Source organism: Salvia miltiorrhiza, chromosome 2 (assembly GCF_028751815.1).
Source record: "Salvia miltiorrhiza cultivar Shanhuang (shh) chromosome 2, IMPLAD_Smil_shh, whole genome shotgun sequence".
In the NCBI taxonomy this organism is placed as follows: Eukaryota; Viridiplantae; Streptophyta; class Magnoliopsida; order Lamiales; family Lamiaceae; genus Salvia; species Salvia miltiorrhiza.
Window position 1 is genome coordinate 39,414,318 of NC_080388.1, and position 12,812 is coordinate 39,427,129.

General features: G+C 37.4%; 2 protein-coding genes across 7 annotated transcripts; one reads left to right on the plus strand and one right to left on the minus strand.

Annotated features, from left to right (window-relative positions):
* Nucleotides 1–654: 654 nt before the first annotated feature.
* Nucleotides 655–7,382, plus strand: LOC131012394 (lysine-specific demethylase JMJ28). 6 transcript variants are annotated; one of them, XM_057940346.1, is made up of 14 exons: nt 655–1,616; nt 1,719–1,855; nt 2,296–2,392; nt 2,482–2,614; nt 2,692–2,755; nt 3,233–3,959; nt 4,440–4,769; nt 4,937–5,473; nt 5,571–5,640; nt 5,720–5,805; nt 6,222–6,358; nt 6,443–6,511; nt 6,803–6,897; nt 7,010–7,382. In XM_057940346.1, exons 1-11 carry the CDS (start codon nt 1,014–1,016, stop codon nt 6,300–6,302), a joined length of 2,865 nt encoding a protein of 954 aa, XP_057796329.1. In that variant the 5' UTR covers nt 655–1,013; the 3' UTR covers nt 6,303–6,358; nt 6,443–6,511; nt 6,803–6,897; nt 7,010–7,382. The 6 variants fall into 6 exon arrangements, with proteins under 6 accessions (XP_057796329.1, XP_057796326.1, XP_057796327.1 ...); XM_057940343.1 differs by having other exon boundaries at nt 6,239–6,358; nt 6,771–6,897; XM_057940344.1 differs by having other exon boundaries at nt 6,239–6,358.
* Nucleotides 7,383–7,402: 20 nt separating this feature from the next.
* LOC131012396 (uncharacterized) lies at nt 7,403–11,671 on the minus strand. The gene is made up of 5 exons (XM_057940350.1): nt 11,250–11,671; nt 9,558–10,890; nt 8,722–8,991; nt 8,234–8,389; nt 7,403–7,906 (listed from the first exon to the last, which is right to left on the minus strand). Exons 1-5 carry the CDS (start codon nt 11,255–11,257, stop codon nt 7,787–7,789), a joined length of 1,887 nt encoding a protein of 628 aa, XP_057796333.1. The 5' UTR covers nt 11,258–11,671; the 3' UTR covers nt 7,403–7,786.
* Between the last annotated feature and the right edge of the window lie 1,141 nt (nt 11,672–12,812).

Below are 12,812 nucleotides of genomic sequence, written 5' to 3' on the forward strand. Positions count from 1 at the left end.
AGAAATGAATTCATATTTCCACTATATGATATATCACACTCAACTAGCTTCATGCAGACAAAGGGGTCCATTGCATCAGAAACACAAAGCTCACCATCATATCACTTGACAGCAAAAATCTTTCAACACATGCATGTATATGTATATATAAAACCATAACTTAAATAAATAATACACCTGAACAAGAAAAACTAACGTATGCATGAAGTAGTACTAGTATATAATTATACCACTCTTTATTAACCGATAATACATAAATCAACGGTGCATATTATTTTTTGTGGTAATCTCCTTTTAAGTGAGTACTACCAATTTTGGAGCACCTAAATTTCTCTAATGATCTTTCTCGCTTGCCAAGTCTCAAACAGTATAATAAATAATTCCATCACATAACAGCAAAAATCACACCAGAAAAAAAATAAAAAAAATCTACTAAACCCCAAAGAAGATCTTCAATTTATTACTCACTTCTTAAAAAAATTGCAGATTTGATGCATAAAACAAATCAAATTTCTGGTGTGAAAGAAAAACATAGAAGTAATAGTAGTAAAATGTAACAGCAGCAGCACATAAATGCATGCAATAAAAATCAAACCTATTAATCGCGATTCGCGAATAATAAATCAAGTATTACAGAATCAGAAAAAACATACGATCCCTGTTTGGAAAGGTCTGTTGCTGCGTGTAGGCATGCATTAATTCATTGAAATACTAGGCGTAGTTACACGTTTTTGTGTGTGTATAAATCTATAGATACAGTATGTGTATGTATATACATAAAATTGAGAGTGAGAGTAGTATTTAAAGTGGCAGTGTCATTATATTTTCCACCTGTGACTGAAGCGTCCGTTTAAGAGTGAAGGGCAAAATTTCCTATCTCTATTTTTCGTCTCTCAATAAAATTCTCGCCCTTCTCAAACCCTAGATTTGTATCAGCTTATTTATTCCTCATTTTTCTCGGATAAATCTCTCCAATTTTTCTCCTTTTATTATAAATTGGAGTATTGGGGATAATGCGGGATAAGGATCCGCCGCCGGAGGAGTTCCGCTGCAAGCGGACGGACGGCCGTCAATGGCGGTGCAAGCGGCGGGCGATGGACGGGAAGACGCTCTGCGATATTCACTATCTGCAGGGGAAGCACCGCCAGCATAAGCAGAAGGTGCCGGAGTCGCTCAAGCTGGAGAGGAATGCGGGCAAGAAGAAGCAGGATAGTAACGGGGAATGCAGCCGTACTAGGGTTACGAAATTGGCCAAGAAGCCGGGGGTGGCGGCAGAGAAGAAGCGGAGGAGGGGCGTGTCAGAGGCGTTGGACGAGGCTCTGAAGCGGATGAAGTTGAAGAGAGGCGACTTGCATTTGGAATTGATCAGAGTGTTTCTGCAGAGGCAGGTGGAGAAGAAGAAGGAGCGGGAGTTGAAGGAGAGCTCCGTAGCGGATGAGACTAGAGTGTTGCCTTGTGGAGTCATGGCGATTTCTCAATCGCATTCGAGTTTGCAGAGCATCCGCGAAAATGATGGTTTGGATGTCAAAATAGGAGAGGATTCTAATGTTAATTCGTTGCTGCAGAGGCATTTCCGGTCGAAAAATATTGAACCTTTACCGATTAGTACAATGCAGGTTGGTTTTCTTGCTTCCTTTTGATTCATTTTTGTGTTGTACACTCTAAGATATTGCTCGTAAAGTTACATGTACAGGTTCTGATTCTTTGTTTGAGGGTAGGTCTTACCATTGATGGGGAATGTGAAGACCAAGAAAATGAAGAAATGCCACTGGTGCAGGGAAAGTAAATGTCGCTGCTTGATCAAGTGTTTGACTTGCAGGAAACGTTTCTTCTGCCTCGAATGTATTAAAGAGAGGTTTTTTTCTAACCTTTCTCTAATGATAACATCTGGATATATTCCGTTTCTGGATTTTTATGTGCTTGTGTACTTGATAGAGCGTAAGAAGATTCTATCCTGATTGTTTACTTCGCTCGTTTGACTGATTACCTTATTCAAGCATTGCTAATGTTTGCAGTAGCATTAGGATTGGCGTATGTTATTAATGTCTTAAGAACTTGACTGAGCTTCCGGCGTGATGCACAGTTGATGTGACATTAAATGTTCTCTTAAAGTTCCACTGTGTATATTGATATCAGGATGGGTCAATTTTGGGAAGGTTCGGGTTAAGGATAAAACAAAAACAATAAAGCATCTGCAGTTGAGCTTAACACCTGTAACTGGGTAGTGATTGTAATTGATGTGAGAGGTTAAGTTCTCAGAGCTAACTGGGTGTTACAATTTCAAATTTTGTTCAGGTATTTTGAGAAGCAACAAGTGAAGGCAGAATGTCCTGCCTGCCGTGGAATTTGTGGCTGTAAGCTCTGCTTGAAACAGAAGCCTAGTACTAATAAGGTTTGGCATGGAGCTGATTTTTATCTATTCAGTTCTTCAATAGAGATATGAAATTGAGATTGTCTTTTCTCTGCAACTCTACTTTCTAGGAATCTTATGGAGGTGGAAGGAAGTTGCGTAGGAAAGAATTGCTTCTTTATTTGATCCACATGCTTTTTCCTGTGCTGAAAAAAGTAAATCATGATCAGATCATTGAGCTTGAGACAGAATCTAAGGCCGCAGGTATGAGATACATGAGCTCATCCCAAAGTAACATAGCTATGTTATTTGATCATAACTCAAATTTACACTTGCAATAGGAAAAGAAGAATCTGAAATTCAGATTTCACGGACTAAGCTGGGTATTAGTACATCATTCTGCTGGTAAGTTCCTTATTCGGAAAATTACATATATTGTCACAACGTTTGGCTGCTTTTGCAATATTTTATAAATTAAAACTCCACAAATTCATACTTACATTTCAACACTTTTTGCGATAATGTCATGAAATCCAAGTTTCAGTATTGGATGTAGTTTTCGGTGACCTGGTCACAAAAATGTTGTATATTGGTGGCCCACACTGTGTTGGCCCCAAGAAATCAACATCCACCACCATACTTTTTACAATTACATGAGAGAGAAAAATATATTTTTGAGCTTCATGAGTTGAAAAAATAACAATATGTATTGTGTCAAAGTTTTTAATGTGCTGACGTTATTGCTAAAGCAGTCGAACATTGTGTATCTTGTGACAATGTACGGTCTTTACCCTTTCTTATTTGCTCTCATATACCTACATGCTTTACACTCAGTTGTCTCTCTTAGCGACTGTTTCCTGGGTGATTTACCTTGAAATGCAGCAACAAATGCAAAACATCAATTGTCGACTACCACAGGACCTGCACAAAGTGTTCATACAATCTTTGCTTAAGTTGTTGCCGGGAGCTTTCTCAATGTAGCTTATCTGGAAGTTTTATGCTCAGAAGTTGTAAGAAAAGGAAAATCCTTTCATCTGGTGATGACCTAAAATTTAAGCAGAATATATCAAGGCATAACTCTGGGCCACTCAGTCAATCAATTATCTCCTCGCAAAACTGGGAAACTAGTGAAGATGGTAGTATCCCGTGCCCTCCTACAGATATCGGAGGTTGTGGTGGCAGCCTTCTTGATCTAAGAAGTATATTTCCATTTAATTGGACTAGAGATCTGGAAGTTAAAGCTGAAGAAATACTGGATGGCCATCCCTTTCCAAGTACTGATGCTTCTCAATGCTGTTCGCTGTGCCATGACTCTGGTGGAAGCAATGGTGACCTTAAGAAGCTGCAGAAAGAACCGTCTAAGAAAATTGGTTTTAACAACAACTATCTCTACAGTCCGACTGTAAAGGATCTTCATCAAGAAACCCTTGAGCATTTCCAGAATCACTGGGGTAAGGGTCACCCTGTTATAGTTCGAAATGTGCTTAGGAGCAATGCAAGCTTGTGTTGGGATCCAGTTATCATGTTTTGTTTGTATGTGGAGAAGAAAAGCTCAGGGTCTTGTCATGAAGGTGGCACAAATGCGGCAAACTGCTTGGATTGGTGTGAGGTCTGTACTGCCTCTTTCTATCTCTGTTACCTGTCTTCACCGCCTGTATGTGTAACCCTTTCATGGAATAATGCATGTTGCATCTGATGATTCATAAAGACAAATTTGCAGTATTGATCATAATGATGTGAATGTCCATTCAGCGAAAAAGGAAAGGATATTCAATCCAGATCTTGCACCATATTTATACTTCCCTGTCTATTTATATGGTTCTTGGTCCACCTACCTACCCAAAAACATATTAACAGCGTTTTGTTCCCTTTTTGCTCCATTAGCATGCACAAGTTCTCTGTTCTTGTATACTCAGCCATTTGGGTTTACGAGCTTATAATATACCAAATGCAAAACATTGTGTTGATTTGCTTCGTTATCAATAAGAGACCTATAGGCTTTTTCTCTTCTTTTGGGATCTTGTTACGATGAGATTTATATACCTTTTTAGTTCATCTTGATATAATGCTGCCAATTCGGCTATTGCAGGTGGAAATTGATCGGAAGCGGTTATTTATGGGATCACTAGAGAAGAGAACACATGCAAGCATACAGCAGAAAGTTCTAAAGTTCAAAGCTTGGCTTTCTTCCCATTTGTTTCAAAAGCATTTCCCTCTCCATTACAATGAGATTTTAAGTGCTTTACCTCTTCCAGAGTACGTCAATCCAGTGTCTGGCCTTTTGAATGTCAGTGTGAAGTTGCCAAAGGATTTGTCAAAGCATGACTTAGGTCCTTGTATCTATTCTTCGTATGGAGGTCCAGAAGAACTTATGCAGGCTGATTATTTGTCAAAACTATGTTATGAAACACATGATACGGTAGGAGTTGGTCAAATATGTAGAATCTCTTTCTTTGCATCAACAAATACTCCTGCTCTAAACATTCTTTTCTATAGCTTGGTGTATCTATGTATCCGATGAACTGCATTTGATCATTCGATTCGAGGAAGAGATATTGGATATAACTTACTCTATTTGTGTCTCAGGTGAATATTCTCGCTTATGCTACAGATGCTCCAGTGTCCCCAGATCAGATTGATAAAATTGAGAACTTGATGAAAAAATACAAGGCTCGAGACCACCAACTTGCACAGTCATTTAGTAATTCCAGTGATCAGAAAGGCAAATCATCTTTGCAGAGTGAAGACACTGGTGAATCAGGATTGCAGGACAATGGAGAAAAGTTAATACCACCAGATGGAATTGAAAATGTACCCTTTTACTCCAACGATCCACTCAAAGGTCAGGCACCATGTGTTGAAAATGGAAATTTGTCTGATGACAGTGAATATGATAATGAGGAATCAATTCTTTGCTGTGGAAGTTTTGAAAACTCTGAAGACCTTGATGAGAATTTTCAAGAGGAAGATATAGAAAGCTCTTGTTCCAGTGAAGATAAGCAAGGAACTGATTGTTGTGGTGCTCAGTGGGACATTTTTCCCCGACAAGATGTACCAAAACTTCTGGAGTACCTTAGTAAACATTCAAATGAGCTCAACCCTGCACGCCACTATCCGAAACATGTATGCTTCTCTTTTTCTTTTTTATATTTTTTAAAGGAAGTCTTTTATTGCAAGTTGCAAGCAAATGGTATTATAGTTTTATTCATGTCTGTAACAGGTTCATCCTGTTCTTGATCAGAACTTCTTCCTTGATGCTTATCACAAATTGAGACTTAAAGAGGAGTATGGTATGTAAGTTGGAGTTTCCTATATTTTCTTGCAGTCAAGCATACGTCCTAAGATAAAGCTTTTTCATGATCCTTTCAGATATTCAACCATGGACCTTTGAGCAGTGTCCTGGAGAGGCTGTCTTCATTCCTGCTGGATGTCCTTATCAAATTAGAAAGATCAAGGTAAATTTTTGCACCAAACACTCTCATGTTAGCTTCATCACTATTGAATTGTATTGTGCTTTGTATTGTGTGTAGTGTCACTGTAATCGGATTTAAGTATTGGAAATTTTTTGCAAATGCTCAGTGGGCCCCTTCCTTTTCCTGCCAGCTGGCAGCGATCTGTTTTTGAATAATAAATGGAAAGATAACATTTTTCTGAATTCCAATTGTAATAATGACCGAGAAACTAAATTACCTAATTGATTCTATTTCAATCCCTTCAAATCACGGATTGTTTAGTTTTCACTTTTATATTGAGAGCACTGTAGTCCTACGAACCAAGTTGGTACTTTGCAGGTAGCTAAAGTTGTAGTGCATTTGTATATGCTAGTTAGGGGAAACGGTTAAAGTTTTCAGCTTCTCCTTATTATTTGCAGCTCTTTTACTTTTTCAGTCATGTGTCAATATTGTGGTGGACTTCATCTCACCCGAAAATGCAGCTCATTGCATTCAATTGAATGATGAGATTCGTCTTCTTCCTACACAACACAAAGCCAAAAGGAAAGTAATGGAGGTAAAGATCCAATGTATATGTGCTTGCAGTGATTTTGTCCATCATGTTGGGGATGAACTATAGGTTTGCAAATGAATTTTACAGGTAGAGAAAATGGCTCTCCAGGGTATTAGTGCAGCCATCGAAGATTTGTGCAACCATGCTGTGAACCAAGTAATTGTCTTACTTCTCTTGCTTTCAGTTCTTTGCCTACCTTCCAGGAGAAAAATCTTAATGACTTTACAATGCCTAGATATGCTTTGCTATTAAATAGGTTCCCAGGTTAATTGCTGTCACCATTAATATTTGTGGCCTATAGCCTACTAACAGTAGCTAGTGGTTGGTCAAAACCTGATTTTCTTTTCTATGGTATGGTTATTCCACACAACCCAGGGATTGTTTTGAACTTATGTGTAGCCCTAATTACGTACAGAGCTGAACGTAATCAATATTCCTCTGTTGCAGTAACAAGCACAGTTCTTGAAGGCATCATCATGTGACGCTACCAATATTCGCCCTACTGAATTGAATCTGTGATTATTATCTCGACCAAGAGGCAGGTAATGAACCTTTGTAATGGTATTCAAACCAAGCTCTTTGTATTTCAACTGCGAAGCAACACGAGTTTGCAAAAATTCTTACATCACTAACATTTTCCCTGAATTATTGCAGATTGAAGCAGATGTTATTCCAGTAGACCTAGCCTATTTTCCTACACCTAACTTGGATGCATGATATACTTGTGCATGTCAATCAAGTCCACCAGTTCGAAGATGTATAGAACACCAATTCAAGCTTTTTTATTCTTTAAACGTTTTTCTAAATATTGAGGTACATAAATAATTTCACAATGTAGATTAACTGATTTTATTCAAGATTAGTTTAGGTATTTGCCAGTGAAAATTCGACACTGATTTTATTCAAGATTAGCTTAGGTATTTGCCAGTGAAAATTCGACAGAAACTGTGATACATTCTTGTAACTGAGCATTTGGTACAGAAAGATGAAAGAATTCTAGTATGAAAGAAGCTGTATGATTTCACTACATAATATTTCCCTGTTCCATTAGATCTTAATAATAATTCATATAATATGACTGTCGGGAAAAATCAAGTTACTATTACAGTTAAAATCAAATTACTATTACAGTAAAGTAAACGTTACTATAATTTACAAGCAACAGAACTAAAATTTGTTCCAACAAAATCCATTTCGACATTCAGAGAAATGGTTTCGAACAGTAATGAATTGCAGGCGCTTATTATTACCTCAACGGAGTGTGCCACTGTTTTCAGAGCAAAATGAATCATACTAGAGAGCACGTCCTTACAAAAATTGTGAGATGCCAACGAGTAAGGCGCGAAGCAACGTGTACGATTCTTTGAAGTGATATACAATTTCATCTTAAAAACGTGTTCCTACATTTTCAAAAATTGTTTCCAGACCCACTCATGGTGCCATCAGCCCTTCGATTGTATAAGAAAGTGATGCCGCCCAGTCCGATTTTAGAAGCAGTGTCTGCAGTGTATGCATCACGTCATAATCTGGGTCGAGCTTCCGCTGCCACCCCTACAAGCCAAAGATATTTATTACTTCACTTAGATGATAAATCTAATTCTTTAAATTCTTCCACAGCATATTTAATAATCTCTTCACAACGAATATAGAGCACAAAAGCACGTCTTCCCAACTCACCATCTCCAAAGTCTGCTACAATAAATGAGATGCAATAACACAAGTTGAATGTATTCTATGGCAAGAATAGTTTCATACGGCAATACTAACTGAATGCATTCTATGGCAAGAACAGTTTCACAAACACAATGGATAGGTTGATTTCACATAGTTATGGAAGGCTACATGTTCATGAATAACTGAAAAATCAGACATAATTACCTCAAGGACCAGAACTGTCACCATCACAGTGCAAACGTTCCCATCAACATTTACTTTATGACGCCGAACTTTCTCAAGCAATTGCTGCATGCATTCAGCTGGATGGATCACATCTCCTTCTGGTGTACCCCAGAAATCAAATGATTCTTTCACTTCCTGTTAGCAAATAGTAAAAAATGATATAAATGTCATCGAATGCAATAATGTAGATATCGACCTCCAATTTCTTCAATGAACGCCCCTAGAACAATTATTGCATAAAAGGGACTAAAGCATTTGAGAGGCTGGTTGCGCGAGTTGCACCACAAAATAAGCTAATGAATCTTTGTAGACAGGAATAATGGTTTCCAGAAACACAAGTCAGTAATGCAGGCATCATATGAAGAATTAAGATGGGAAATCCTGGAAAAAACAGCAATGAACTTGCATGCAGTCAGAATTCTTGAACTCAAATTTACCCGAATTAATGAAGGACAGCAGTTATTTACCTGAATGAAGGCCTCAGGTTTTGGACAGTTCTGTTTCTTTGACATACTCAGAGTGCACTCTGCTGCAGTTTGCCCATCTCTACGAGCAACAGCCTTAAAGAACTCCAGTAAATTTACACGATCATGTTTGGAAAGTTCAGCAGTCATCCCCACATCGAGGAATATAACATGAGGCTTAGTTTTGAAGATCTTTTTGCGAGGTGGCTTTTTCTGAGCTACACGAACAAGGATGTTTCCAGGATGCATATCAGCATGAACAAAGTTGTCCACCTGGTAAAGGCATAAAAAATCTCAGAAAGATGAACTATGCCTTGCCAATAGCAAAAGGCAAAAAGAATACTGTCAGCTTTTCCAAAAAAAACCAAATGAATAACCCAATAGACACGAGAGAGAAGGATGTCAGCTTCAAAATATCAGATTGAAACTATGAATATTGATCACTGAAAGATGAACCTATTTCAAAACCTTTTTTGTAGTTATAACTGAAGTATCAAGTTCTGTAGGAGTTATTTCTTTTACCACTGGCCTAAAAGGAAAAGGAAATAAGTGCTATATGACTAAACACTTATAGACCATCGTGCATAGCTGATGGAGTATTAACAACAGATACACACCTCGATATACCACATGGAACTATGGAAGTTCTATATTAAAACAGAAAACAGAGAGACATCCCCTGAAAAGTAAATCAATGTCTCATAAGCCACGTAAGTTGTAGCTTTACCAATATACACATGCAGAAAGAAAAGTCAAGATATATTATGCTACAAGTCATATTACCTAATTATATGAAAGAAAAATGATAACCAGATAAAACAAACGAGCAAATAAGATACCAGGAGCATCTTCAGCAGGGCATGGGTTCCAATGTGGGCAAGAGCACTACTTGTTCTATCATTCCTCCCTTCAAGCTCATCCACATAGTGAGAAACACTTTCTCCATGCTCAAAAGTTTCCACTAACACAGCTGGATGGACTAAAGGGTATACGGGCTTTGGGAAAGAAACATCCTTCCATTGACGAAAATTATATATGAAGCGGTTCAAATGAGCAGCTTCTCGTGCTAAATCAACTTGAGACATCATGAAAACTGCAAATTGCTGGACACTTTCATCGAGTCTCAGCCAATTTAGAGCAGGAATGAACCTTGACATTCTTGCCACTACATTAATTATCTCAAAATCCCTTTTTATCGACTCACCAACACCTGGATGTCTCACCTTAACAGCAACTAGTATTGGTTTGACCTTGCGACCACGGTAGCGAGACCGCAACGAAGCTCGATGCACTTGTGCGATACTTCCAGAGGCCACAGGTTCTTCCTCAAAGTCATCAAAGATTTCAGATATTTTACGACCGAAAGCTTTCTCAATAGCCTTCTTAGTGTATGCAAAGCTATGTTCAGGTGCTTTGGTGTGAAGTTTCGACAGTTCAATACACAAGTCTCTAGGGAACAGATCTGGCCTTGTGGCTGCCCACTGCCCCCATTTTATGAATGCTGGGCCTGCTCTTTCAAGAGTTCGATGAACAACCCGAAGCCATAATTTCCTAAACTCAGGTCCAAAACTATCTGCAAATGGAGCCATGGCAATGCTTGGTGCAAACAGAAAACTGAGATATAAAGCTCTCAGCGACAAGATAAGGCTCTCAAAAATAGAAATCACGAGTCTGGTTAAAAAAAGATGGCTGTCCTCAGCATGCGTGTATAAACTATTCCTCGGTGGAAAAACATCTGTTTCTGGAACAGCATACGCAAACGCCATCTGGGAGCCACACATCATAGTAAATATACCAGGAACAACCATGTACGAACGGCTCAAACCCAAGCTGACTGCCTGAGCAATTCGGTTAATGGTGAGATGAGTTTTCCGCCCATCAAGTGCAGATGCCTTAGCCAACCTCTTCCAAGCAATTTGAGCATTATAGGCTACAGAACCGCTAGAAGCAACGGAAGTGTATTTCCTGATGCAACTATTGCAGAAAACTTTTCCCCTTTTATATGCTGCATTTGGGGCATGCTCTGCTTTAGGCAACAAATACTGTGAGAACAATCTATATTGAGGAGTACACAACCCTGCTCGAACAATGGATCCATATTTCACCTCTTCCGAAGAGATACTAGCTCGTCTTGTCCGCAAAGATCTCCTAATGTTTCCAACTGTCAACAATCTGCAGTCCAACTAAATGTTTAAGCAAAAAATTAATCAAGAAAAATAAAAAACTCCTGGGCTAGCAGCAACTCCAAACTTTTGGGAGACAATACCTACTAGATTTCCGCAACAGGACACAATTTCAACTATCAGATTGTTTCATTATACCTAACACCATAATTCCTCTCCCCCTCTAAAAAAAACACTACAATTACACACGCACTTGGCACATGTTTGATCAATTCTACATAATATCTCGATTGCAACAGCTCAACACACAACAAATCCCAAAAACAGATTGAGCTAGTATAGAATATTGAAATCAACTCAACAAAAAATTGCGACGAAAAAGAGAAACAGAGAGCGCGTTGTACGGACCTCGACATGGCGAAAACTGGCTGTGAGATAAAAGGGTGGGGACTAAAGTGCGCCGGTGATGCAGTGTGCCGCCGAAGAGCATTTTCTACCGACCGGTGAACGTTCAACCATATGGATCACACAGTTTTTGCAGATTCAAAATTTCTCCAACAAAATTAAAATTAGTTGCTGATCTCTCCTCCAAAAAATCCAGCAACAAACTACAAAGAACGTGAAACGATTATCGTGTTTTAACAGCTTGGATTGAAACAGAAATTCTGGGCAGAATGTAAGAAGATGAAAGTTGGTGCATTCATTCAATAAAACCTAAGCTAAGGCGGCGAACAATTTGTTAAAAATCTTAAGAAGATGAACGAAACCGGGTTCTGTGTAGCTCCGGCTCGGTCCGGTTCGATCTCTCAAATGTATTGTTTTTTTTTTTTTTTTTTTTTGACTCGGGAAGTTGGGGAGGGGGAACAGTGGGGTGTTAACCCGAGACCTCACTGTTCACACACAGGAGGTCGTACAGCTCGGTGTCCCCTTGAAAACAATATATTATTTTTTCTTTTAGAAAAAAGAAAAAGTCTATAAGCGCGAGACGAAATAATCCGAGTTTGGAAACTGTTTTATAATTTAATTTAAATCCGATAAATCGATTTGATTAATTAAATATAGAAGTAGTTGTGAGGAGAATTTGGTTAGATTCAAGATTAGGTTATTATTTCGTTAAATAGTTGGATAAACTCAAAATTGGATGATTTAATTATCCGAATATTATTTTTTGATATTATCTGTTAAGTTATTTCAAACTAGTATGACCATTCGTGCGATGCACGACGAACATCGAAATCAACCACATGTTTTTAAATAAAAATATGTAAATATTAGATAAATTATAATTAAATACAAAATATATTTTAAAAATAAATTAAAGATAAACCTCATCAATTACAAATTTTAACTTTGTATAATGTGCAATGATAATCATAGTTATTAAATAATTTCAAATTTTTTGATAATGAAAATTAACATTACACATTATTATTATAGAGTATTACACGACATATTAAATGAATAAATATTCTCATGGACTAACATAAATATAAAAAAATTATAAAATTTTAGCGAAGAGAGAGAAAATAAAATATCTTAAAATTTTCATAACTTATTCGTTTTAAATTCATTTTTGATGATTTTTTTTTACCATATTAAAAAACTTGTCACAAAATCAAATTTAAGATGCATATTGAATACTTTTTTCATAAATAAAATTTTGTGATGTTTAGAAAATAATTAAAATTATAAAAAAGAAGAGAAAATATTGAAAAATTTGGTTGAAGAAGAGAGAAAAAAAATAGAGGAAAAGAATGGAGGAAAAAACTCCTCTTTTATATATTATATAGATTATATAGATTTGGAAGTAACAAGAATATTTCATCCTTGAGAAGGAAATTGAAAGTTTTCTTAAGCGCCAAGAAAGTAATCGGAAATCTATATCCAAAAATAATTAGCTAGCACAAGTTTTTTTCTTCTTCTCAGAAACACCAAGAACATCTCTAGTGGGGGAGGCGCTATAGGATGATG